Below are 27,038 nucleotides of genomic sequence, written 5' to 3'. Positions count from 1 at the left end.
GGATCTGCATTACTATCTGGGCTCACTTCTTTTCATCTTGAAGGACCTCCTTGGGTATTTCTTTAAAGGTCTGCCAGCAGCAAACTCAATTGTTGTTGTGGACTGTTATTATTTCACTTTCACTTTTGAAAGATAGCTTTTCTGGGCACAGGATTTTTGGTTGACAGTTTCTTTGAGCATTTTAAGTATGTTATCCCACTGCCTTCTGGCCCCATTTCTGGTAAGACATCAGCTTTTAACATTACTGGGGTTCCATTTTAAGTGATGATTCCTTTTTCTGTTGCTGCTGTCAAGATTCTTCTGTTGTCTTTGGCTCTCAGCATTTTTATTATAATGTGTCTTTTTGTGTTTATTTGGAGTTTGTTAGCTTCTTGGATGTGTGGTTTAAAGTTTTTCATGAGATTTACACAGTTTATAGCCATTATTCAGTTTTTTTTTTTCTTTCTGCTCCTTTTGTCTTTCTGGTAATCTCATTATGGGTGTGATGGGTAACCTAATGGTGTCAAGGGTTGTTTGAGACTGTTCATTTTTCTTCATTCATTTTTCTATTCTCCAGATTGTGTGATCTCTGCCAACCTACAGATTTGCTTATTCTGCCAGTTAAGATCTACTGTTGAACCCCTCCAGTGAATTTTTCATTTCAGTTCATTGTATTTTTCAGTTCTAGGATTTATATATTTAATTTCTGTCCCTTTATTGATGTTCCCTATTTGATGAGACAGTATCATCTTGTACTTAAAGCATGTTTCCTTTTAGTTCTTTAAATGGATTTATAATGGCTGCTTTTAAGTCTTTAAGTTTGACATCTGGCCATGGGCACAGGCAGTTTCTGTTGTTTGCCTGCCTTTTTTCCTGAATGTCAGTTTCCTTTGCACATCTCATAATTTTTTGTTGGAAACTAGACAGTTTAGATAATCTGTTCTGACAACTCTTTGTTCTAGACCTCCCCTACTGTAGGTCTTGTTATTGTGTTTGTTTGAGTGAACAGTCAAAATATTTTAGTAAAATCTCTTACATTCCCACAGTGCAGAGCCTGTTACTGTACCTCAGAAGAGGAAGCCATTGGCACAGCCACTTGGCCTATGGTGGTGGTAGTTTCAGTGGTAGGGATGGTGGTAGTTTTGATGGGACCCCATTTGTCTTTTCCCCTACTGCACCAAGCTGTTCTTTTCCATAAGTTGTTGGCTGATAGCTCTGTTGTTTTCAACAATGCCTAAAGGCATTAAATTGTTCTAATCCAACTGAATTAACATAATCCAATTAAACTGGATTTCCATTGTTTGAGATTTATCCTGAACACTAGGGAGGCTCCTTCTACCTGTTTTACGGGTTCTTTTTGGAGACAGCAATGGTTTAGTTTGTGTTGCTTATCAAATCCATGCTCAGTCATGTCCAGTTCTTTGTGATGCTATGGACTGTAACCCACCAGGCTTCTCTGTCCATGGAATTTTCCAGGCAAGAATACTGGAGTGGTTGCCATTTCCTCCTCCAGGGGATGTCTCCTGCTCAGGGATGAGAACCCTGTCTCCTGCATCCATCCGCAGGTGGATTCTTTACCGCTATACCACCTGGGAAGTATATCTGCTACTACTACTAAGTCACTTCAGTCGTGTCCGACTCTGTGCGACCCCATAGACAATAGCCCACCAGGCTCCCCCGTCCCTGGGATTCTCCAGGCAAGAACACTGGAGTGGGTTGCCATTTCCTTCTCCAATGCAAGAAAGTGAAAAGTGAAAGTGAAGTTGCTCAGTCGTGTCCGACCCTCAGCGACCCCATGGACTGCAGCCTTCCAGGCTCCTCTGTCCATGGGATTTTCCAGGCAAGAGTACTGAAGTGGGGTGCCATTGCCTTCTACAGGGAAGTATATCTACCTTCCTTTTAATTGCTTTTCTCCACACCTTTCATTGTTTTGAGAAAGCCCTTAGTTTTGAACTCCCCACACTCTTAAAAAAAGGAGTTCCTTTGGGAAGAGATTTGGGAGCTCATTGTTTTAAGGTCTGCCTTTCCCTCAAGCAAAACTCCTGAGTCCAGGCTTCAGTGCTAGGAGTGGTGACCAGACTCTATTGACTCTGCTGCTTTAGAAGAGAAGGGTTTGGGACTTTTCCCTGGTGGTGCAAAGACTCAGCGATCCCACAGCAGGGGGCTCAGGTTCACACTCTCATGGAAAATTAGATGCCACATGCCTCAACTAAAGATCCTGTGTGCTGCAAATAAGACCCAGTGTAACCAACTAAATATATATTTTTTTTAAAAAAGGAGAGAAGAGGTGTGGAGGCAGCTGTAGCCTCTGGTCAACTTGGTTTGGTTTGCCTCTCTAGGCATGGGGCCTCTGCCTTATGAACAAGCCAGGGTTAGAGCAGTGCATGGTGTTAAACTTCCATTCCATGATAGGAGGGAGCCCCCACCTCTCAGCTGAATTTGCCCAGAAGTTAGCCTCAGCAGCAGGCAGTTAGGGGCAAGATGAGAAATGTTTACAGTCCTGCTTCTGGGAAGATACACCCCCTCAATGGTGATAGCGGAGTAGAGAGGGAGGCCTTTTTTTTTGTTATTGTTTTTAATTATTATATATTGGCTGTGCTGGGTCTTCGTTGAGATACAGGGCCTCTTCATTGCTGGTCACGGGCTTTCTATAGTTGGGACGAACAGAGCCTGTTTTCTTAGTTGCCGTGCGTGGGCTTCTCATTGCACAGGCTTCTCTTGTTGTGAAGCACAGGCTCTAGGGCACATGCTCTAGTTTTCCTGTGGCATTTTGGGATCTTAGTTCCCAGACCAGGGATCAAACCCATGTCCCCGGCATTGGCAGGTGAATTAACCACTGGACCATGAGGGAATTCCTTTAGGAAGTCTTTTTAACCTTAATTCCAAAAATCTGGTAAGAATAATAATGAGATGAAACTATAGATTAGTTCATTGAAGAATAAAAGTGCTAAGTAAAATTGTGTTGTCAAGGATGTGAAATGAAACTTTCATCCATTGATGTGGTGGTTGGTGGTTTACTCGCTGAGTTATATACAACACTTTGCCGACCCCACGTACTGTAGCCCACTAGCCCTTTCTGTCCGTGGGCTTCTCCGGGTGAGAATATTGGAGTGGGTTGCCATTTCCTTCTCCAGGGGATCTTCCTGGCCCACGGATCAAACCCACATCTCCTGCATTGCAGGTATATTCTTCACCACTGAGCCACCAGGGATTCCCAAAATATTCCTAATTATCAATCTAGTGGTGATTCAAATATGTAACACATTATAAGGAAAATTTGCTTCTGGAATACAAGGATGGTTCAATAAGAAATTAGCAACATTATCAGTATAAAGTCCTAGAAATGAAAACTGTTTATATGCAAATAATGTGATTATATTCCTAGAAAAGCTGATGATTCCAGAAAAAAAAAAAAAAGTTCTTAGGATTAATAGAATTTGGTAAGGGGTTGGAAAAAAAAGTGTGAAAGTTGCTCAGTGGTGTCTGACTTTTTGCAAACCCATAGAGGGTTAGGACATACCAGAAGTAGGCTTTCCTGATGGCTCAGCTGGTGAAAAATCCACCTGCAATGCAGGAGACCTGGGTTTGATTCCAGGGGTTGGGAGTCTCTGCTGGAGAGAAGGGATAGGTTACCCACTCCAGTATTCTTGGGCTTCCCTTGTGGCTCAGCTGGTAAAGGATCTGCCTGCATTACGGGAGACCTGGGTTCAATTCTGGGATTGGGAAGATCTGCTGGAGAAGGGATAGGTTACCCACTTTAGTATTCTGGCCTGGAGAATTCCATGGACTATATAGTTGCAAAGAGTCTGGGGTTGCAAAGAGTCACAACTGAGAGACTTTCACTTTCAAAGTAGTAGTAGTTTTTATCCATTCTAATAGTAATAACCAATTAGAAACATAAATGAGGAAACATCTATTCACAATAACCGCAAAATGTGTGAAATAACTAGGAATGTAAAGAAGAAAGGTATGGGATCTTAAATTCAGAGATATGAAACAAGCAAGACTTCAGTGAATGGAAGGAAGTACTAAGTTCTTAGATGGGAGGTTTAATAGCAAAATAAAACAAAAACCAGTTCCTCCCATATTATTATTGACAGAGTTAAGTGTAATAGCCAGGAAAATTATACAGCAGTCAGTTAGTACAGGGACTCGCTGTGACAGATAATATGATTCATGTAGAGTCATTGTAATTGAAAACAAGTGATATTGGCATAGTGATTTAAAGAACAGAGTCTAATGAAATAGCCCTCTATGCTTTGTTTTTGGAACTCAGTATTAAAGTCAGTTGCAGACCCCTTATCAAAAACCTGAATGTTTTTTTAAATAATTTTTAGATTTCAGAACAGCTACATGATAGTATTGCCAACATCCCCAGCAGAATCTGGGAAAGTGCCTTGCAGTTAAACCATCAATAATTCTTCAAGTGACTTGTTTAGGTAGGATAAATAAAGATGGTATAAAAATATGTCAGCTCATAATTTGCATCAAATAAATTTTAGAAGAAAAACTTTTCCTTTTGGATTTCAGATTTGCAGATAAGGGACTGTAGACCTCCATGTCAATTTGATGGGGGGAAACAATGGTTTATCTTACACATTTCTGGAAAGGAAAGTTGGACTCATACCTCATACCATATATTAAATTTCAAGATCTTAAATGTGAGGGGAAAAGAACAACATTTCGAAGATTGTTCACCTTGACATTAAAGGAAGCCTTCCTGAACAAGCTAGGAAACCAAGAGACCGCAGAAGAGATGACTTCATAGAAATCCGGACAGACAGCCCAGTGTGCATATCGGATTCGCTGGTGGGCAGGGAAATGCCACGGGAGGCAGCATATATTCTTTTTGCTCACCCTATAGGAAAAACATTCAACAGTGGTAATATCTAATGTTGATGGAGAGGCGGGGACAAGTACATTGTTTTAGTACAGATGGAGAAGCACAGCCTACAGTGTTTTTGCAGGGTACTCAGGCACTGTCACTTTAGGGAACGTGTTTAGTAGGATTAAAAGCACTAGCATGGAAATATTTAAGTATATCCTTAATTTGGTTATTGTAGCAAAAATCTCAAAACTATGTTAAGTTTGCTCAGTTGGGAGACATTCTGGCGTGTCCGTCTGTGCACCTGGAGGGAGAAGGGTAGTGTGTCAGCAAGTAAGATGTAGTAGTATCCTAATTGTGCATCTTTTTTTTTGTCCATTCATAAAATTTTTATTCCACATTATACTTGGATTATTCATAAAAATCTCATAAGAGATTAAACAAAGCCATCATCTCAAGTTATTTCCATGTTAACTATTTTTTTACAGCACATCATGTTAGGCAAGTATATTAAAAAAAAATCAAAAGCAAAAATCCTAAAATTTAAATATATGAGATTTTTGTTTTATTGCTGTGCTTGATATACATGAAGTAATAGATAACAAGCAATTCACTTCTGTTGCATCTTTGTATATTTGTTCTTGAGTTAACTGAATACAAAGAACGTGAGTGTAGCAAAAGCGACAAAAGCAAACAGCTGTTGACTTTACAAATAATGCAATGTGACAGGTTTCTGCCCTTATCCAGAGAAAATTGAGTCACAGCTAAAGGAACACTTCTGTAGCTGTAGTCAATGGTGTGCACATTGAGAGTGCGTATTCCACAGATAACACATGATGTAACATATAATATATCCACGGGATATCCATTTCTACTACAGCCTTGTAAGTGCTCCAGAGTGTAAAGTACCCGCAACTACAGCTGTGATTAGAACCGGTTATCCCTTTTATTCCCCACCAGGGGAAACCAGTATGTAGGCAGTTTTCTTTTGTGCATCTTTAACTTGTTTCATTTTGAGCATACATGAGGACTATTTTCCCCAAGTAAAAACGAAAAAAGATGAAGGTGGGGAAAGGGAATAGAAACAGACAAATGAGGTGATTTTCTGAAATGCGATGTAAAGAGTTGGCTAGGGTTGAGTAGAGGTCCCAAAGTTCAGCTTCCCCACCCCTCCAAAAATAGCTTTTTTTTTTTTCTGTTTATGGCTTTATACTTGGGTTACCCATTACTTGCATTAATGATGGAAGTGAGAGTTGCCTTCACTCACAGAGAAAATCATGTAGCATTTTGGTGTAAATCGCCCCAGACACTGGCATGCTCCGCACTCTGTCCCATCACACATTTTATGCCAGGGGAGAGAGAAGCCCTGTTTTAAGACTGCATGGTGTTCTTCTGAACATCTGGTTTATGTAACCACTTTTCCACTGAAGAACACCAAGGTGCTTTCCAATTTTTCACCTCTGCAACCAGTGTACTTGCATGTTCCCAATTTTAAATTTAGGCTAGACTCCCTGGAGGAATTGCTGAGAAAATTTTTGCTTTTGATTATTGTTCAGTCGCTGAGTCCTGTCCAACTCTTTGCGACCTCAGGGACTGCAGCATGCTAGGCTTCCCTGTCCTTTACTATCTCCCAGAGTTGCACAGACTCATGTCCATTGAGTCAGTGATGCCATCCAACCATCTCATCCTCTTTTGCCCTCAGTCTTTCACAGCATCAGAATCTTTACCAATGAGTACTATCACGATTTTTCAGAAAATAAACACTTGAGCCTCTCACCAAGAGTGTGTCTCTTTTCAACCTTTACATTTGAGGGTATAATTCTTTATCTTGGGAATCTTATGGATTAAAAGGATCACTTAAGGGCTTCCCTGGTGGCTCAGATCGTAAAGAATCTGCCTGCAATGTGGGAGACCTGGTTTCAGTCCCTGGGTGGGGAAGATCCCCTGGAGAAGGGAATGGCAACCCACTCCAGTATTTTTGTCTGGAGAATCCCATAGACAGAGGAGCCTGACGGGGCTACAGTCCATGGGGGCGCAAAGAGTCGGAGACGACTGAGCAACTAACAGTTTCCTATCACTTAAACATAGTGTTTGACATTCTTTTCCTGCCTTTATATCCTCCCTGTTTATCCTGCAGAGTTGTGTGTGTTTTAGGGCAGTTGCCCTCTTGTTAGAAGTTGCACATTTGGTTTTTAGTGTTTGTTCACTGCTTATAAATTTTTATGTAAGCAAATCAGATCGCTGCAGTACAGCTGTAAAGACATGACTTTAATCAGTTACAGTAAGTATGGCGTGGAAAGATGGGCCATTGGAGCAAAGATCAAATCGGGTCTTGGCTCCATGCTTGTAGAGTGAACCCACGCTTGTACTCAAGGGTCCACTTACAGACCTAAAGCAGTCTGCTTGTAGTCATTGGCAGTGCTGGGTCCCGAGGTGGAGGTGGAGAGGTGTGCGGGTGTGTTTGGGCTCTACCCGACCCGGCGGTGTGAGGGTGGGAGGCTTCTTTGGAATGCCTGGGTCAGCCTCTGCAGCCCTGCCTGCCTTGTCCGCAGCTCATGATGGAGCAGTCTAAGAAGTCCTCGCTCATGGTGGCTCGCAGCATCCTAAACAACAAGCTAATCAGCAAGAAGCTGGAGCGCTATCTGAAGGTGAGGTGCACGCCCCTGGCATGCCGGCCCAGTCCCCAGCCGCGACCCCGCGGGTTCTCCCTTTCTTCATGTCGCGCCCCTCTCCGCAGGGTGAGAACCCTTTCACTGACAGCCCAGAGGAGGAGAAGGAACAAGAGGAGGCCGAGGGAGGTGTCCTTGATGAGGGGCCGCTGGTTGAAGCGGCCGGGGTCGCGGAGGGTGCAGAGGCCGTGCCGGCTCAGCCCCCAGTGCCTCCAGAGCCAGTACCCGGGGCCGCGTCCCCACCCCCGCCCCCGCCCCCGGAGGAGGACGAGGAGGCCGTGCCCCTACTGGGCGGGGCGCTGGAGCGCCAGATCCGAGGCATCCCGGGCCTCGACGTGGAGGCTGACGACGAAGAGGAGGGAGGAGGAGGCGCTCCATGACTTGGGGCGGGCGGGGCTCGCGGGGCCGAGGCTGCAAGCTGAGTCTAATAAAAGTTCGCCCCATCCCACCTCGTCGTCGTCGTCTTTTGTCTGTGTGCTGCACGGTCCGCCTGGGCGGGTGTCCAGGCCTCACCGCTGGGCTGTGTGTGTCTGCGGGTGCGACCTGGGGCTGTTGGGTTACGTTTGCGCGCTGGCGGCGAGAAGAATGGATACGCCTGCGAGCGGTGAGGCACAGCGCCCAGGAGCAAAACTAGCAAGCTATGAACACCGACCCGGAACAACCGGAAGGCCAGCCGGGGTGATAAAGGAGGGCCCGCCGTGAACTACGGCCAATGGTATCGCGTAGCAGGGGTGACGTATGCGCCTGGTCTACCATTAGAGGACGGCGGGAAGTGCGTTGAGCGCATGCGTCCTGTGATAGCCTAGAAAAAGGAGCTGCTTGGCGGGCGGAGCTGAAGACATGGATCAGGGCTACGGAGGTTGGTGTGGGCGACTCTGCGGGGTGGGGCGGGAAGGTGGTGTCCCGGCGTAGTTCCGACGCCGTGCAGGGGGCCGCGGGCCGGAGACTACACCCGAGCGCGGTTACCGCAGTTCGGTCTTGGCGGAGAGGCGGCCGGGGCGCGCGCGCGCAGCTCATTGGACCTCGGCCCTGTCGTTCCCGGGGCGCTGCGTGCGGATTGGCCGACAGGGCTTGAGCACGTTGGCCGAGTTCGGCGGCCCGACGCTGGGGCGGACTTCGGGGGGCGCTTCAGGCATTCGGCGCAGTTTCAGTTTTTCACCCCCGGCTGGGTCGGCCGGACCCTGCCGAACCCCGCCGCTCGCAGGCCCGGTGTCCCTTTTGGAAGACGCCACAAAATGGCGGCGCCGGGAGGCGGAGCTATGACGGGATCTCGTGGGGCGCGCGGGGTCTGTGGCTTGGGACCGAGACGGGATCGCTGCCTTTTCCCGAGCTGTCGTGCCTGCCTGTCTGGGAACCTGCGGGGTTGGCTGGGGCCTCCATGTGGCACAGGAGGTCTGGGGCGCTGGTCCCGAAGGCCGTGTGGGCGGCGCAGGTTCGGACCCCTTGCCGCCAGTCGGGCGGTGCAGAGCAGCCGGGCCTAGTGCAGCCTCTGCGGTTATCAGCCTCACTGGGCGACTGTCGCGGACCTGGCTCAAGCACATCTGGGACAAGACACTGAGGGTCAGATGCGGGGTACCTTCTTAATCAAAGCCTGGAAACTCTATGTGCTCTGGGGTCGTGACAGACTGGTGGTTCTCCTAAAGGTTGTCGTCTGTGGTGGCCTGGAGACGCCAGAGGGGCTGTGTGAGGTGGAAAGTGCCCTTTACCCACTTGGATTTCAGGGCCTGCGGCAGAACGGACCTCGAGCGACCTGCTCTGTTTCTGGAATCTGAGCCTCCTAGGAGGCCTTTGCTGCTTGCTGGAAGCCGCGTTTACCTGCAGGGAATAGTTGGAATATGCAGGACTGGGCTTGACCCGGCGCGGATCTCTGTCCTGGCTTATGAGGTTCAGACACGGGCGATCAGATCTTGGCTGCCGCAGGGAAGGCGCGTGTTTTGAAAGGGCAGCATTAGCAGGAGGCCAGCAGCAGAAATTGCAGAGAAGCAGAAAGGTCCTGGTGTCTGGTGTGCTTGGGTGTCTCCAAGGTCGTTGAGTGGTTCAGCCTGGTTCTCCGGTCTTTTCGGCAGTCAGACTGGATTTCACCCTTCTTTGCCTGCTTCCCTAACCAGATTTTTCAGCTAGTAATAATCCTGCCTTACCTGTGCTCTTAGCTTAGAGGGGTTACACCCTGCTCCCCTTCCTACCTACCAGAAAACCTTTTCAGACTCGGTTTAGGTGCAGCGGCCTCCCAGAATCCTTCTGTAGCTTTTCCACCTAATTTCCTAAGACTTGTTGCCGTTAAAGAGTTGCTCTTTGGCCCTCGGAGGCACCTCGATCTGGGTCCAAGTCCTCCTCTTCCTGCTCCTTAACATGTTCTTGGGCAAGTGACTTATCCTCTGGAACCCCTGTGTACCACAGAGTGAACAGTACCTATTTCAAGGTTCTTGAGGTTATGTGAATGGTTTATGCTTTTTAGTTAGACCAGTGCCACAGAGTTGGTCATTTGCTGTTAGAATCACTACTCTGCTTTTCTGCTGCATAGACGTGGAAATCTGTGTGACGGGAGATAACCTTCAGCAGGGTGACTTCAGTTCAAGTCCCATAACGTCTGAGCCTTAGCTCCCTAGCTCCCTCTGAATGGCATTCTGGGATCACCAGCTGAATGTCAGTCTCGTGTGGGCATACAGTAGGCATTCATCTAATGGTTTGGATTGTCTTGGTAGGAACATTCATGCTCCATCGCTAACTCACGTCCAGCTCTTGCAACCCCACGAACTGCAGTCCACCAGACTTTTCTGTCCATGGGATTTTCCAGGCAAGAGTACTGGAATGAGTTGCCATTTCCTACTCCAGTCCTGGTAGGAGAGAAGGGAAGTATTTGAGAGAGAGGAGGCTTTGCAGAAGTGAAGTCATTTGGCAGGTGTGAAAGGTTGCCTGTGCCCAGCTCAGTGTCAGGCTGGAAACACAGGTGAAGAGGGACCAGATAGATGCTGTCATGGGAGTGTCCAGAGGGGCCGGGGGAGCCACTACAGAGAGGAATGCCATCTGATGCCTCAGGACCCGGCTGAAGCCCTGGGACTTCAAGGCCCAGAGGAGCATTGGAGAGTTCAGAGTCAAAAGAAGCGAGGCCTGCAGAGACACAGCTGTTGGCTCCAGATAGTCAAAGTTTGTTCCCAGTTAGGAGGTTCTTCCCTGGTGGCTCAGAGGTTAAGCGTTTGCCTGGAGTGCGGGAGATCCAGGTTCAATCCCTGGGTCAGGAAGATCCTCTGGAGAAGGAAATGGCAACCCACTCCAGTACTCTTGCCTGGAAAATCCCATGGAGGGAGAATCCCATGGAGGGAGAATCCCTTGGAGGGAGGAGCCTGGTAGGCTACAGTCCATGGGGTCACAAAGAGTTGGGCACGACTGAGCGAGTTCACTTCACTTCATGGCTGCCTGAGGGGGCTGGGGGTGGGGACTGTGTTCTAATGGTGAGTGAGCTGGTAGCTAGTCCTGTGTCTTCCTTAGTTGTGGGTTGAGGCTTAGGTCAAGGTCCCTCAGCAGGCGATGGACCAAACTGGTGCAGAGGCCCATCCCCCTCCTCTTTTTTCTGCTTTGACCTCAGGCAGGTGGAGTGTGATAATGCAAAAGCCAGCTGTGGGATGACTTTTAGGGGGGCATTGTTGTGGTTGTGCTGCCTTCTTGTAAGACTGGCACTCATCTCCTTCAAGGAGATTCCTTTATGCTCCTCAGAAGCACTTGTTCTCTGGTGTGACAAGTATGACTGTAACTCACAAATATGTTCACAGGTTATGGGGCATGGAGTGCTGGACCTACCAACACCCAGGGTAAGTGAGACCTGCTTGTCAGGGAGGCATGGGCTACCCGCCTGCAGCACTAGCATGAACATAGCTGGAACCAGGAAGCCTTTTTTGTAAAGGGCCAGATAGTAAATTTTTTAACTTTGCAGGCTACATAGTCTCTATAGTGCAGAAGCCACCATAGACAGTTTATAAACAAGTAGGTAGGACTGTGTGCCAATAATGTTTACATAAAGACACTGAAATTTGCATACCATGTGATTTCCATTATGTCATCGAACAGTCTTTATTTTAACAACTTTTGTTGTTCTGTCTTAAGTAAATAGCCGAGGGTATAACCAAAGATTTTTATAAATAATACTTTTCAGTAGTTTTAGGCTTATGGGATTGATCAGATAGTACATAGAACTTCATATGCGCACTCACAGCCTATCTGCGACTCAGGCACAATTTCCTGTATTATTATAGTTAGCAGAATGTGTTACAGTCTATAAGCCAGTGTTCATACAATGTATGGTCTATAGTTTACATTAGTTTTTACTCTGTTGCACAGTTTTGTGAGCTTTGACAGATATGAAAATGTGCCTTTTGTCAGAATTTGCATGTTATGAAGTATTATTTTGACTTTTTTTGTTTGTTTGTTCCCCAACCGTTTAAAACCATAAAACCCATTCTTAGCTTGTGGGCCCTGCAAAAACAGGGCTGTGGACTGGATTTGGCCCTGGGCCCGTCCATGGACCCTGCTCAGGAGTCCCCATCCTGGTACTTAGTGTGTTTGAAGAACTAGAATGTGCTCTCTGGTGGGCGAGGTTTTCTGCTTTTTGCCAGCATTTGTTCCAGGGGATTGGTTGAAGGTTTCCTTTGTTTTCTGAGCCTGGAATTTGGCCCCTGCACCACTGGCAGCAGGGTCGCTTTTGAGTCACTTTTCCACACATCACCTAGTATCCCAGCAGGAGGCCTTGTGTGTTGCCCAGGCACATGATGTCCCCTGTTCAGTTGAGCTGGGGACGTGATTTTCCACCAGTGCACTCCGTGCTGTTGGCGGTGCCTTAAATCTGGCGCCTGGTGAAACTGGCACTTTGGAACAGCTCTGCCTGGGGGCCTGGCCTGGCAGCCTCTTCGCTGCTGGCCCACGCTGGACGAGCTTCCTGGAAAAAGACTATAGTGTCCTTTCTGTTGCCCTAAAGGACAGCTTCCTTAGGAGAGGTGCCCTGGTTACGCTTAGCTGAGCATTTCTGTAGGAAATGAGTTTTACAGCTAGTGGACCCCACCTTTCCTGACCTCAGTGGGCATCCAAGGGTGCCTCCTTGCAGCACTGACCTAGCCACCCCCAGCTCTGGCCCTGTGGATAGTGGAGTGAGGTGATGACCGTCCCTCAGTGTCTAGGCTGGGGTCGGGGTGAGGAACTACGTCTTAGATGCCTTCGTTTTGTAAACCGAAATCTTGTATGTTTCTGTTTCTTCTAATTTAAGGTACATATGGAACTGGTGTGGCCAGCTGGCAAGGTACGCCCTTCTAGGGGTCTGTGGGTGGGTGAGTAGGCCTCTGACCAGCTACCTCGAGGGGCTGGGGTGCAGGGACCCCCATCTCCCATCCTTGGTGTGCTCATGGTTGTCCTGAAGCCTCAGCAGACTGGGTCTGGGATATGGGGGAGGGCTGGGGGCAGGCCTCCGAGGGAGCTTGCTGGAGGTAGAGGGTAGGGAGGGTTGTGGTGGTGGTCTGCTCTTTGGTGGGTCCATCAGTCTTCCAACTGCCAGCTCCTGGGCTCTCTGGCTTTGGATGAGAAGCAAGTCTTATGATTCGGTATAGAAAACCCACCGCTCAGAGTTGAGGCCGTGCCCTCCTGCCGCCTGTTGGCAGGTGACGTGTGCAGTGCTGGGGCAGTGGCAGCAGCCCTTGGTCTCAGGACCCTCTTTCTTCTCCATAGGCGGCGGGTGCTCCTTGCCTGACTTGTCCCCCAGGGACTGGTCTTGTAGCTGCTGAGATCTGACTTAGCTCTTCCTCCCTCCATCAGGTTATGAAAACTACAATTACTATGGTGCCCAGAACACCAGCGTCACCACCGGAGCAACTTACAGCTACGGCCCAGCCTCATGGGAGGCCACCAAGGCCAGCGACGGCCTGGCGCCTGGGGGCCCTGCCATGCACGTGGCTTCTTACGGCCCAGAACCATGCTCTGACAGTTCTGACTCCCTCATCGCCAAGATCAACCAGCGTTTGGACATGATGTCCAAGGAAGGAGGAAGGGGCGGGAGCAGCAGCGGTGGGGAGGGCATGCAGGACCGGGAGAGGTGATTATAGACCTGAGCCCTTCCCGAGGGTCCCGGGTGCCCCGCTTTGTATAGAGGGAGTGGGCACCTGCTCGTCCTGGGAGGGCTCTTCCCTAGCTCCCTCCACACTGTAGGCCAGATAAGTTGAGCCTTTATTGGGGCAGAGGCGTTTGGTAGGACTTGCTGGTTTCCTGGGTGGTGGGCCTTAGGGCATGGCCGTTAGCTCAACTGTGTAAGACCCCTTACGTCTGCATCAAGCACCCAGCATCTTCTCCCTGTTCCTGTGGCCAGGGCTCCACTCCCCGTGTTCAGTGGTGTTTCAAAGGGATCTGGTCTGTTTTACTCTGTGAGCGTCTCAGAGGGGTGCGTGGCAGTTTGGTTTTGCTGCTCTGAATGTAGGGAGGTGTGCTTTGCAGGAGGTGTTGAGGTGGTGCCTGGACAGTGTGGTGATGGGCTGTGCTTTCTTTGCAGCTCCTTTCGCTTCCAGTCGTTTGAGTCCTATGATTCCAGGCCTTGCCTGCCTGAACACAATCCCTACCGCCCCAGCTACAGCTACGACTATGACTTTGACCTGGGGCCCGACCGCAATGGTGGCTTTGGTGGTCAGTACAGTGACTGCCGGGACCCAGCCCGTGAGCGGGGCTCCCTCGATGGCTTCATGCGGGGCCGCGGCCAGGGCCGCTTCCAGGACCGGAGCAACCCCAGCACATTTGTGCGCGGTGACCCCTTCATGCCACCTGCAGCCGCCTCTGAGCCTCTTTCTACTCCGTGGACAGAGATGAACTATGTGGGTGGGCGGGGCCTTGGCGGCCCCGCCCCCAGCAGGCCCCCGCCTTCCCTCTTCTCCCAGTCCCCGGCCCCTGACTTTGGCATGATGGGCGTCCAGGGTGCAGGAGGTTATGACAACTCTGTGCCCTATGGGTGTGGCCGGTCACAGACCCGGATAAGAGATCAGGTGAGCCTTTGCCAAGTTCTAACCTGCCTTGTTTGCGTTTCTTTTTATATGTTTATCTTTAAAGTATTTTAGAGATCGTACCAGACCTTACGTCACTTTTTGTTTTTAAGTGCAGTTGAACTTCTAGTGGAAATGTACAGAATTGTGCAACCTTCACTCTTCACTACTATGTAATTAAGAGTGTTTCCATCATCCCAGAAAGAAACCTGTCATTTCCTCTTCTCTCCCTCAACCCATGGCAACAGCTAATCTAGCTTTTGTCTCTAGATGTCCTTCTGGACATTTCATATGAATGCAGTCATGTAGTACGTGGCCTTTTGTGTCTGGCTTCTTTCACTCAGCATAAAGTTTTTGTGTTTTGGCAGGGGGGTGAGGGTGGGAGAGGTTCCAACCGTGGTGTCTTCCTTTGCTTTCTGAAAGACCTTTCCTGCCCTTGTTCTCTGACCTTACAACCCCTCTGTTCTTCATTGCTCTGGGGACAAATGGGGACCATCAGAGTAAGCAAAACATGAGAGTGTGCTTCTGTTTGTAGCCTCGGCGGAGAGGGTTCAATCGCTGCGGCCCAGAAAGCTTGGGCAGGAAACGGAAGCAGCTGCAGATTTATGACGAGCCTGACACCAAACAAGCTCGAGCTGACAGCGAAGGAGATTTTTCTGAAAACGGTATGCCCTGGGGCCAGTAGGCCAGCGTGGGTATAAGGTGGGTCAGTTGCGTGTTTGGTGCTCTGCCTGCCTGTCTGGACAGCGCACATGGGAACTCAGTGACGTGTGTCACTCACACTCCCACAGTCCCCGCTGTAGTCAGGATGAGCACAGTCACTCTGGACAGTGAGTTTGGGAAGTGAAAACAGGGAGTGGGCCCGCTGCCAAGGGGCTGACTTTCTTTATTCCTTTGTGTTTGGTAGATGATGGAGCTGGTGACTTCCGCTCAGGAGATGAAGAATTCAGGGGTGTAAGTTCACCTTTACCGATCAACCTCCAGTGTCTCTAGTCTGGGTTTTCCTCCTTTAGTGTCTTCCTCACAGAGAGGCAGGAACAGCTGCTGTGGTAGATTCAACTCCACCTCATGAGTCGATTTAATAATCAGACTTGCAGCTCGGTTTCTGAGAGTTTTCCACTTGAAACAATCCTTGTTTTCCTGAAAACGTTCCCAGCCCTCTCCCCAGCCATTCCTAGGTCCTCACAGTGATGTGCCTGGCTGCCACATGGTAACTGCAGTGGCCACGTAGGCTGAGGCTTTCAAATAGGCACTGAAGACTCATTTGCTGCCAGCTCTATGCCGTGCTGAGTTGCATCCCTGTCCTTCAGCTCTTAAAACCGGTCATGGGAGATGGGTGCTGGAGGCTGGCTCTTAGCCAGGACCAGGCACAAGCACCTGGGGTGCAAGCCTTTGCCGCCTCCTGCGAACTCTGATCCAAGTCTGGGGCAGGACCTGGAAATCTGGGCGTATGAAACGTCATCCAGGGGCTTCTGATGGTCAGATGAGCTTGGGGGAGGGGAGGAAGTCCCTGGTTACAGTGACTTTTCAGCTCTTCTGATTGTCTTGCTTGTCTAGGTTGTTTAGATCTTGTTGGGGATTTCTGTATACCTGCTGATAGATCTGTATATCAGCTTGATGTCTAAGAAATGGGTTCAGTTACATGAGTTTTTATCTATATCTGACTTGTTATAACCTTTGGTAGATGTAAACAAGTAGCTGGGAAATGTCATAAAGCCCATTTTCAGGAAAGAGTGCTAGGACTAGCTCTTTCTACAAATTGGGGTTTCTTGACATTGTTGATGGGTGAACTTTTGGTATTCCCACATGCAGAACTGTGCGTTTGCCAGAGGTAATTCTCCAGCTTTAAAGCTAGTCTGTGTCTTTAATTTAAAAAAAGCAAGTTAGTTGTTAGCACAGAGCCTCAGAAGGCAAGCGGGACTAGTGACAGGACACTCAGGCCCTGGGTCTTGTCCTGATGCTCTGTGGCAATGTTCCTGGTGGCTGCTTGTGGAGAGCTCTAGAAATTCCACCTCACAGTGTGCCTTTGTGCCCTTTTTCAGGAGGACGAATCCTTTGACTCCGGGAGGCAAAGAGGTAGGCATGCCCCAGAATCCCTTTGAGCTTTCTTGTGTCTGCCCAGCTGCCCTGTACTCACTGCCTGACGCCCAGCCACCTGGGCTTCCGAGCAAGGTTGGAGGAGGGGCTGGAGGCTCAGGGCAGAAGAGGGGCCGTGGCTGCCGGGTGGGCCTTGGCCTTGCCACTCGCTCTGAGGCTTTGCCTTGGTGTTTGCAGCAACACTTGCTGGAAATAGGTCTGCTTGCCTCACTCAGTGCAGGCCCTGGAGGCCGGGGGAGCTCGTCTCTGGGTGTCTGCAGTAGCTCGAAGCGGTAGGGAAAAGAGTCTCAGAAATGCAAGAGAGAAAAGAAAAGGCGCCCTCCAGCCTGCCTTCTCTGTTCCCCTGTTGGCCAGTGCAGGTCCATGTACTGTTTGCTCCTGGGCTTCATTCTGTCCACAGTCCCCTTGCTTGCCAGGCCAGGGCCATGCTTCCGGCCCCTGTGGTGGAGACACTGGCACAGTGTGGGGCAGAGATCAGACGCCTGCCTGGGAGGGGAGCCGGGGGTTGGGGGGGCAGCCTGGATCCTCCAGAGGCAGGCACTGCTCAGCAGGCCCCAGCAGTTCCAGCGTGAGAGACGTGAGAGCCCCAAATGAGTGGCAAGAACAGAGCACCATTAAGCCCTTCAGGAGGGGCGTGGAGAGGCAGCCACTTGCTTCTCTCCTGGTCCCGTGGGTACGTCCATAGCTGGTTTCCCACAGGCTGCTCCCATTAATTATGAAGGCCCTGACTTAAATGCTCCTTCTCTTACATGTTCAGGTTTAGACAACCCTCTGAGGTCCTCCTGCCCTGTTTATTGAGGCAATTACATCCATAGCATGGGACCACAGAGCATTTAGCGGCTCGTGCAGCGGGGTAAATGCTAAAGCAAAGGTGACATGTTTATTGCGCACAGGTCCTGCTGCCTACCTGGGATGACTTTGCTATTAAACAGCAGTAATAGTTTCAGGCAGTGACCTCTTGCCAAAAATCCCACACGCCCTTTTGAGAGGCTTCTGAGCAGCGCACACCGGTCGCCATCTTCGTGGGACAGTCTCGTGACTGGCATCAGGGGTAGGGGTTACAGTTCAGATGCTTATCCAACCTTGTTTCAGCGTCCGGCCCTGGCCCTGAGCCGCGGTGAGGCAGCCTGGGCCAGGCTGCACCTCTGGGCTGCACGGCTCTCTCCAGAGCTCCCGCGCTGGCCCCATGGGATGGACAGAGGACCGTTTGGTCTCTTCCCATTTTTATTTCTGGGATTGCTTCCTGCATATCGCTGGGAAAACCAGAGATTGATGGTTCTGGTGAGTGGGAGGTAGAGTCCAGGCCAGCAGGGATTGTCAGACCTGCTGAGGCCCTAGCTCAGAGGAGGCCGGCAGGACGGCTGTCACGGCCCACCTGGAGGTGGGGCGGAGGGCGGCAGAGTGGCTGGCGTCACTCTCTAAGGCCGTCCAGCTGCTGCCTGGGGAGAACCGCTTCTTTGTCTCCTTAAGTCACATTGGGAGAAGACCCAATGGTAGGGTGCTGGACTGGAAAAGCAAGATAGGGAAGGACAGAGCTAGTGGGCCGTAGTGTGAGTGGGGTGGGCGGGCCGTGTCCCTGGCCCATCCCAACCTTATCAGGCCCTGGGGGGGAGTGACGTGACTCCCCTGGGAACTGCTCAGGGTTCTCATCAAAGGCCCACTCCTTTTGGGAGCCTTTGACAGCCCCTTGCTGCCTCAGGGTGTCCTGACCCTGCCGTGCGTGGAGGGCGCAGCAGGGCATGGGGTATGGTGGCACAGCTGTGGCCCCCGTCAAAGCCCTGGTGCTCAGCGCCTCTACCGGCGCCTCAGAGGGTCTGGAAGGGACTCCTCTGTTGCAGGAGAGAAGGACGACGAGGACGATGAAGTGAAGAAGAGGAGGGAGAAGCAGAGGAGGAGAGACAGGATGCGAGACCGGGCGGCTGACAGGTGAGGGGGCAGATGAGGCGGGCGCCGTCAAGGCTCTCCTGAGCTCCGCTGTCTTCACTCCGTAGTTGGGGGGGTGAGGGGCCTGGTCACCTCATTTCCACTCCCCTACCCCCAGGGCCTGACAAGGTTGGGACGAGCTGGGGAGGACACGGCCTGCCCACCCCACTCGCACTACGGCCCACCTGCTGTCTGTGTCCTTCCCTATCTTGCTTTTCCTATCCAGCAGCCTACTGTCTGACTCTGGGTGTGTGTCAGGAAAGCCTAGTCAGGTCGATGGGAGACAAAACTTGGGAAACACACTGAGTCTTAGCCTTGCTGGTGTTGCTTGCCCTCCTGTAGGCCTGTGAGGAGTTCCCTTGTCTCTTGGCTGTCATTCCAGACAGGTGAAGTGTATTTAGCTGAGCTGCCAAGGTGTTTTGGATGCCTCGTCCATGTAAATCCAAACCACTTGTGGAGTTTGACGTGTATAGATGTTAAACCTCAAGATTTAAAAGCACCAGTGCAAACCGCCAAGGGCATCGGTGTGGGCACACTGTACCTGTCCTCATAAACCACTAGAGTACATGGTTGGTGAGGCCGTGACCAAGCTGGCTACTTCCCTGTGCGCAGGTTCTCTTCAAGACTTGAGAGGAAATCCTTGCCCTTAAGGCTCAAATGGGGATAATGGTTTTCCTGTGCAAGTAACACTTAGCAAAAGAGCAAACAGTAGAGGCTGGAAAGTGGGGTAGGAGGAGTTCCAAGTGTTACAGAATTCACTGAAATCTTATCTTTAAACAGATGCATAAAAATGACGGTCATTCTAGATCTGTTTTCATGCCACAAGGGAACTGAGATTACTGTTTTAAAAGAATCTTTAGACTGCCCTGGGCTTCCCTTGTGGCTCAGGTGGTAAAGAATCCGTCCACAATGCGGGAGACCTGGGTTTGATCCCTGGGTTGGGAAGATCCCCTGCAGAGGAAACGACTACCCACTCCAGGATTCTGGCCTGGAGAATTCCAGGGACAGTCCATGGGGTCACAAACAGACACGACTGAAGGACTTTCACTTAGACTGCCCTAATGACTGAAGATCCTCAAAAAAATTGGAGAAGTTGTCACAGGGGAGGTCAAGATGCAGCAAAGAAGCGGGGCCTGTATTTCTTCGGTGGCTTCCTGACAATTGTGCACACAGGGCCCAGGAGACTTTCCTCTTCGCTCCCCTTTCGGGAGTATCTGCAAAGGCAAGGCTGTCTTGTGGCACTTGTCCAGCAGAAGTCTGATTTGGCAGAGGAGGATTCCTGAGTGCCGCAGCGCCTCTGCTCTGCTCTTAGACCCCATGAGGAGTGGAGCTGAGGGAAGCAACACCTTGCTCTGTGCTCTGGGGGTTTGGGAGTCTGTCTGTGGGGTGCTCTCCCCTTGTCATACGGCATGCATATATCTGGTGAGATTTTGAAAGCACACAACAAAGAAACCTCAGTTTTCATCTTTAGGTATGATGTGTCCTTCCATTGAGTCCCATTGGAGAACTGAGATCATGTGAGTTTTGAATTTTGTGAGATCATCAGGAATTCTGTGGTGCTAAATGGGGTCAGTTGTCTTGTATTCTTCCAAGTGGCTGCAGAAAGAAGCATCTGAGAAGCTATGGAGTTGGGTTCTAGGTCCCCAGAGCAGTGGGCTAGAGACTTAGGGAATCCACAGTTCTGAAAAGTCTCCACCTCTTTGGGCCAGAAAGAGTGGTATGGCAGAGTGCTACAGGAATCATTTTCCTGAAATACTTGAAAGGTTGCACTCTGATTCTTAATGTGGAGAAGCTTGGAGTAACTGTTACTCTGATGCAGAGATAAGCTGGTTATCTCCATCACTGCTTTTCTTTTTGTCTTCCTTCTCCAGGATTCAGTTTGCCTGTTCCGTGTGCAAGTTCCGGAGTTTTGAAGATGAAGAAATCCAGAAGCATTTGCAAAGCAAGTTTCACAAAGAGACACTGCGCTTTATAAGTACCAAGCTGCCTGACAAGACGGTGGAATTCCTCCAGGTAAATCACAGTTAGCCTCCATCACGGCGTGTGCCAGTGATCCTACAGGTGTTGGATACCCCATAGAGAAGGGAAGCCTAAACTAGGTCAAGACTTCTTTTTCCAGAATAGCAGTGTGCAGGTCCCTGAGGCAGAAGGACAATGAGAGTTCCACTCATTGTAGTTCGCACGAATTCTGCCCATGGAGCTGCTCTCCTGGCTGTCTTCCAGTTCTGAGAGCAGCTGAGATAAGGTTGTCACCACCCACCGTGGGCTTGGCAGTTACCCTTGATGAGCTGCCTCTGGTGCAGTTGAAAAAATACCCATGTGCGCCTTCCCCCCTCATTTCATTTGGTGCATCTCCCAACGTCTCTAGGAATACATTATAAACAGGAATAAGAAAATCGAGAAGCGGCGTCAGGAGCTGATGGAGAAGGAAAGTACAAAACCAAAACCGGATCCTTTCAAAGGTGGGTTTCGATCTGAGGTGGGGGGTGGGTGTTACTCCAGAGCCCAGGTCAGGGTGGTTGAAAATGTGACAAAGAGAAGACAAATGGGAGGGGCGCTTAGCAAGGGAAGGAGACCTTCATGTGTGGCCTAAGGTAGCTGACAGCTCTACAGGCAGCTTCCTGGGGTGCTGTTTAAGCACTCTGATGTTTTTCCTCCTTAGTATGAAGAGGAAGGACCAAAGGATGAGAAAAGTTAAAAATAAAGTTCCCAGGTGTGGAGGCCGTGTGTTCTGTCTCCATGCACCTGCTGGAGGGCAGGTGATGTGTGTCTCAGATTCTGTCCTAACCGAGTCCTTAGGGCCATGGGGAGAAACTGTGAGCCCTGATGGGGAGTTAGTGGGAGAGAAGCATCACTTGGATGCCGACCCAAATCCCACAAGTCTGGGGTGTTGTCAACAGGGATTGGCCAGGAGCACTTCTTCAAGAAAATAGAGGCTGCTCATTGCCTGGCCTGTGACATGCTGATCCCGGCGCAGCCCCAGCTCCTCCAGCGGCACCTGCACTCTGTCGACCACAATCACAACCGTCGGGTGAGTGCCCCCCTGGTGTGGGGTGGGGCAAGCAGTCCTGGCTGCTAGTGCGAGGGGTTCAGCAATTTGTGTGTGTGCATGTGGAAGTTAACTTCTTTAGGGGCTTTTGCCATAAGTCCATCATTTCATGAAGTGATTGTAACATGCACCCAGTTTCTATTAAAATGTGAGGAAAATGTGTTGCTTAAGATTGACTGGAAATTTTCCTGGGTTGAGAATATTCCTTGTAAGTCACATGAGTAAATTCCCCAGTTGCTGAAAAACTGGATTTCTTACAAGGTGAGGCTGAAGACCACTCATAGCGGAATAGTCTGGAGGACTCAGGGTCAGGGATTGGTTTGATCCTTACTAGCTGATGGGGCCTGAGGCTAAATGCCAAAGTATTGACAGCTTTTTTAATTTAAATAAAGGGTCAAACTGTAAGTATTTTTAGCGTTGCAAGCCATCAGGTCCCTGCCTTAACTTGTTAATCCTCAAGTCTGTGGCTGATGGGCAGAAACAGCCACAGGCCTTAAGTAAAGGGAATGGGTGTGGCCGCGTCTGGCCTGCAGGCTCTAGCTTGCCAAGCCCTGGTTTAGCATCTCTGTGGTTAGTTTACCTGACTACCAGATTGGAGCTACCTACCGGCCCATCATCTCCTGGTATTACTAAAGACCAGACAAAAACCACTGTACAAACAAGGGATTATCATCTGAGTTAAGCTCTAAAACAGTCAAGTGTTTGCAGCATTCAGACTTTCCCTATAGAATTTACTTGTAAAGTCAGTATAACTCAGAAAACTGAAAAGAAAAAGCTTGCCCTTTTCCCCTACTGAGTCCACCTAGCTTCTGATCTGTAAATGTTTTTATTTTTTCCTTGCTTGTATGCATGGTACTTGGACATCAGTGGTGTGCCTGCACTTTTTAACGTCTTAGACTTATCCCCGCTATTTCACAGACTCAGTTCTGATTCTTCTCCAGTGCTTGCTTGCTTTCATTCTTGGAGTCCAGCACTTGGAGACTTGCCATACTGAAGAAAGATTTTAGTTGCATAGGACGAATCTCAGAACAACTCAGTGTACCCAGGCTGGTTTATTCTCTCGCTCCTCTGTGCACACCATTTTTAACAACTCATGTTTGATTCCCTTTGTAGTTGGCTGCTGAACAGTTCAAGAAAACAAGTCTCCATGTGGCTAAGAGTGTTTTGAACAACAGACATATAGTGAAGATGCTGGAAAAATACCTTAAGGTTTGTGCTTCAGAGTCCAGTAGATGGGAAAAGCTTTGGAAATGGAGGATGAACTAACTCTCTGGGTTTGGAATTCTATTCACAGTGCAGTATTTAGCATTTCTGAGTCTTTTGAAGAATTGAGAGATGTTGGAATGTATCAGGCTTGGGGATTCCACAGTTGTGCATTCCCTGAGACTGACTGCTTGCCTGGGAACTCTGGGAAATGGTCCTACTTGATTAATCTGTGCAGTGGTGCTGACTGTCACCATGAGAAAACCAGACTGTCTCTCCATAAAATAGCAACCCAAATGATGGTGAAATGCTCACAACAAAACAGAAAACCAAAGTAGATGGTCATTCTCCATGTAGATGCTAAAACGTGTTTTTGCTGGCAGAGACAACCGACGTAAGATCGGGAACAAGGGAGAGGGAAGGGCTAGCGGTGCCATAGTATCAGGAGCAGAGTAATCAAAAAAACGCCAAGGAGGATATCCTGGATAGGAGTCTGGTTGGAAGAGTCTCTGGTTCCTCCTTTGGAAGCCCATTTTGCTAAGTGCTCAGACCCATGACTTCAACATTTGGGGCTGGCAGTTAGGATTCAGCATAACCTGACTAGGACGTGTTTGCCCTCTTCTCAGTTATTAATTGCTTCAGTATTTGAAGATTCATTTCATCCATAAAGGGATAGAATTTAAATAATCAGTGTAAGAACCATGACTGATCAGTGTTTTACCTTGTGGCTTAGACAGTCTTAAAAGTTTCTGGAGTCAGCTGTTAACTCAAGTTTCTAAATACTTCGTTTTGTTTTGGCCCTACCTCATAACTTGTAGAATCTCAGTTCCCTGACCAGGGACTGAATCCAGGCCATGGCAGTGAAAGCTCAGAATCCTAAGCATGAGGCCACCAGGGAACTCCCTACACACCATTATTTTTTTGGTATGTGCGATCTTAGTTTCCCCAACCAGGGATCGAACGCACATCCCCTGTAGTGGAAGCTGGGAGTCTTAATCACTGGACTGCCAGGAAGTCCTAAACACTGTATTTTAAAACATTTTCTGATTACTGTTTAGTAACTCTCATTTTCTTCACTGTAAAAAGAGGGTAACCTTCATGCCAGGGCTGTGTGCTTAAATGAAACTTTAGAAAGAGCCTTGGGACTTTTCTTGGTGGTCCAGTGGTGAAGAATTTACCTTCCAATGCAAGGGATGCTAGTTTGACCCCAGGTCACAGAACTAAGATCCTACATGCCACGAAGCCAGAAAATCAAAATACAAAAGAGAAGTAGTATTGTATTAGATTCAATACAGACTTTTAAAATGGTCCACATTGAAAAAAAAAAAGCCTGAACTTCCTGTTAAAATGAGGTTTATGGGTTTTGGGGTTGTTTTTTTTTTTAATTGGGTTGAGAGTATCTATGACTTTTTAAACCTTTCCTCATCATTATATGCTTGAATAACAAGTATAAAATAGTACTCGTGAAGCTTTTCTGAGATGTCTTTTCTGAGCACTTGTAGGATGGACTCACTTGATATGATTTAAAATGTTTCTCTTGTTGACTCTGCCCATCATGAAAACATGATCTCCCAGCAGCCTGAGCCTCAGTCTCTCGTTTGGACAGTTGTTTAGACCGCAATAACCTGGGTTTCCTCTTGTTGGCCAGGGTGAAGACCCTTTCACCAGTGAAGCTGGTGATGCAGAAATAGAAGGAGATGAGCATTTAGGAAGTGAGGATAAGGAGGAGACCCCTGAGGAGGTGGCAGCCCAGGTCTTGGCTGAGGTGGTTACGGCAGCAGTGAGTGCAGTAGATGGGGAGGAAGCTCCTGCTCCAGAAAGTGGGGAGATGCCTGCCGAACGGGATGGCCCCGCAGACACGGCTGAGGCCACCAGTGGTCCCCACCCCGAAGCAGAGACTCCCTGCAGAGTGGCACCTGGGAAGGGCAGCGCTGAAGCAGAAGCTGGAGGTGAAGCTGCTGAGGCTGGAGTCGAAGCGGAAGCCGTGGCAGCAGAGCCAGAAAGCACCTCGACAGTCACAGCTGCTGCCGAAGCCACAGTGGGGCAGACTGATGCAGAGCCCAAAGGTGCTGCTCCCGCAGAGTGACCCTCCTTCCCTGTTTCAAGGGATAGGCTATATGATGCATTATGCTCTCTCCTTTGGCTTCTGAGTAGTAGTAGGGTATGTGATACTGGAATATTATTTCGGCAAAGAGACACAGCCATTTCCTTCAGAAAAGTGTACCTCACAGGCTTGTCTCACAGAGTCGTCACAAGGCTTTCTGCCTTGGTGTGAAGGCTGCAAAAGTTGTACATTCCCCCAAGTGGCTGTCTTTACATCTCTCTTTACATGGTAGTTGGAATAATAAAATTTGGATAATTAGACTTTGCTGATGCTTTGCTTGTTAAATACAGCCACTGGCTGAATGCACCCCTTTTTATTATTTTTTGGTCGGGAGCAGTTCAGTACTAGGATGTATCTTGCTTTATAAAGCTTTTACTGTTTTTGTTAAAAGTTTCGAGAATTTACTTTGGCTTTGGTTTTTGATCTCTGCTTTTGTGGTACACTGTGTGGTGTGTGATCCTCCTTCACAAGAGGTAGCAGAATCTTGGTAACATGTGATTTGATTCTGTCACATCAGTGAATTCTCAAAGTCCTGAAGACTCTCACACGTGAACCATTGGAAGCACACCTACTTACCCTCAAGAATGAGGATATTTTGCCTGGGGCATTGTTTCCCAACTTTTAGTCCTTGGTGAATCACCTTTGCAATGTTTTACCTCATTTGTGACCCACCTCTGCATTACTTCAGGGTTTCTTGTTTTTCTTTAAATTGAGTTACTTTTACTTATATATATTTAAAAAGAAAATTTGATGTCTTGTGAATGGAAATCAATATAAATTGCCATAGAGATACCTATCTGTGGAAAATGAATAAACATTTTATTTTAGATAAATATTCCTTTGGAAGTTTTTGAATCTGTAAGACAGAAAAGCTAGCATGTGTTGAAGGTTAGTAAGCAACAGTTACACTTTCATGTAATCAAAAGAACTGGAAGATTAACCGCCCTTTTGAAATGGTACTGCTGGGTCTGTTTGCCTGTAAGCCTTTGAGCTGTCACACTTAGGAAGGCACTGGCCAGTGGGACGTTACTAGAAAAGAGGTGATAGAAAAGAGAGCACCTGTTGTATACCAGGTGCTGATTCATGACAACACTTAGGTATGTGCACTGTTCTCAAGGAGCCTTATTGGAGACTTGAGATAGGTATTTATGGAAAAGTCAAATGGTAGAACTAAGAACAAATAAACTGCTTAGTAAGCAAGAAACAGTGCCTCTGAATCTTTTCTGCTCATCATTCCTTAATACTGCATTTGTTTTGTTCAGTCACTAAGTTGTGTCAGACTTTCCAACCCTGTGGACAGCATGCCAGGCTCCCCTGTCCATCTCCCAGAGTTTGCTCAGATTCATGTCCATTGAATTGGCAATGTTATCTAACCATCTCATTCTCTTCCAGCCCCTACTTTTGCCTTCAGTCTTTCCAGGATCAGGGTCTTTTCCAGTGAGTCAGCTCTTTGCATCAGGTGGCCAAAGTATTGGAGCTTCAGCATCAGTCCTTCCAAGGAACTTTCAGGGTTGATTTCCTTTAGGATTGACTGGTATGATCATGCTGTCCAAGGGACTCCAAGAGTCTTCTCCAACACCACAGTTTGAAAGAATCAATTCTTCGGTGTTCAGCCTTGTTTATGGTCCAGCTCACATCTGTATAGGACTACTGGAAAACCCATAGCTTTGACTCTATGGACCTTTGTTGGCAAAGTGATGTCTCTGCTTTTTAATACACTAGGTTTGTCATAGATTTCCTTCCACGGAGCAAGCGCCTTTTAATTTCATGGCTGCAGTCACTGTCCACAGTGATTTTGGAGCCCGAGAAAATAAAACTTGTCACTGTTTACATTTTTTCCCCATCTTGTTTGCCTTGAACTGATGGGACTAGATGCCATGATATTCATTTTTTGAACATTGAGTTTTAAGCCAGCTTTTTCACTCTCTTTCACCCTTATCAAGAGACTAGTTCCTCTTCACTTTGTGCCATTAGAGTGGTATCATCTGCATAGCATCTGAGGTTGCTGATATTTCTCCTGGCAATCTTGATTCCAGCTTGAGCCTGGCATTTCCCATGATGTACACTGCATATAAGTTAAATAATCAGGGTTACAATACACAGGCTTGTCATACTCCTTTTCCAGTTTGGAACCAGTCAGTTGTTCATGTCTGGTTCTAACTCATTTCTTGACCTGCGTACAGTTTTC

At 48.5% G+C, this 27,038-nt stretch overlaps 2 protein-coding genes across 10 annotated transcripts in view; both read left to right on the top strand.

Annotated features, from left to right (window-relative positions):
• The window catches only part of AKAP8L (A-kinase anchoring protein 8 like), a 30,958-nt gene extending 23,035 nt beyond the window's left edge, over positions 1–7,923 (top strand). For 5 of the 7 annotated variants that reach the window (XR_001918367.1, XR_001918365.1, XR_001918364.1 and 2 more), the window contains 2 exons: positions 7,357–7,452; positions 7,542–7,921. Coding sequence is in view for 3 of the 7 variants with exons in the window: in XM_018051304.1 (XP_017906793.1) it covers positions 7,357–7,452; positions 7,542–7,853 (408 nt within the window). In the remaining 4 variants the exon portion in view is untranslated. Of the gene's footprint in view, positions 1–7,356; positions 7,453–7,541 lie in introns of all 7 variants that reach the window. The other 2 variants (XM_018051305.1, XM_013965051.2) reach the window with 1 other exon arrangement.
• Positions 8,222–26,050, top strand: AKAP8 (A-kinase anchoring protein 8). Of its 3 annotated transcripts, none has more exons than XM_018051300.1 (14): positions 8,222–8,332; positions 11,241–11,279; positions 12,725–12,757; positions 13,267–13,543; positions 13,994–14,477; positions 15,010–15,139; positions 15,382–15,428; positions 16,517–16,550; positions 18,410–18,497; positions 20,366–20,507; positions 20,863–20,956; positions 21,395–21,525; positions 22,657–22,752; positions 24,395–26,050. In XM_018051300.1, exons 1-14 carry the CDS (start codon positions 8,314–8,316, stop codon positions 24,830–24,832), a joined length of 2,052 nt encoding a protein of 683 aa, XP_017906789.1. In that variant the 5' UTR covers positions 8,222–8,313; the 3' UTR covers positions 24,833–26,050. The 3 variants fall into 3 exon arrangements, with proteins under 3 accessions (XP_017906789.1, XP_017906790.1, XP_017906791.1); XM_018051302.1 differs by lacking the exon at positions 8,222–8,332 and adding an exon at positions 8,960–9,033 and having other exon boundaries at positions 24,395–25,683; XM_018051301.1 differs by lacking the exons at positions 11,241–11,279; positions 12,725–12,757 and having other exon boundaries at positions 8,234–8,332; positions 24,395–25,685.

Source organism: Capra hircus, chromosome 7 (genome assembly GCF_001704415.2).
Source record: "Capra hircus breed San Clemente chromosome 7, ASM170441v1, whole genome shotgun sequence".
Taxonomy (NCBI): Eukaryota; Metazoa; Chordata; class Mammalia; order Artiodactyla; family Bovidae; genus Capra; species Capra hircus.
This window is presented reverse-complemented; position numbering and strand designations above follow the sequence as displayed.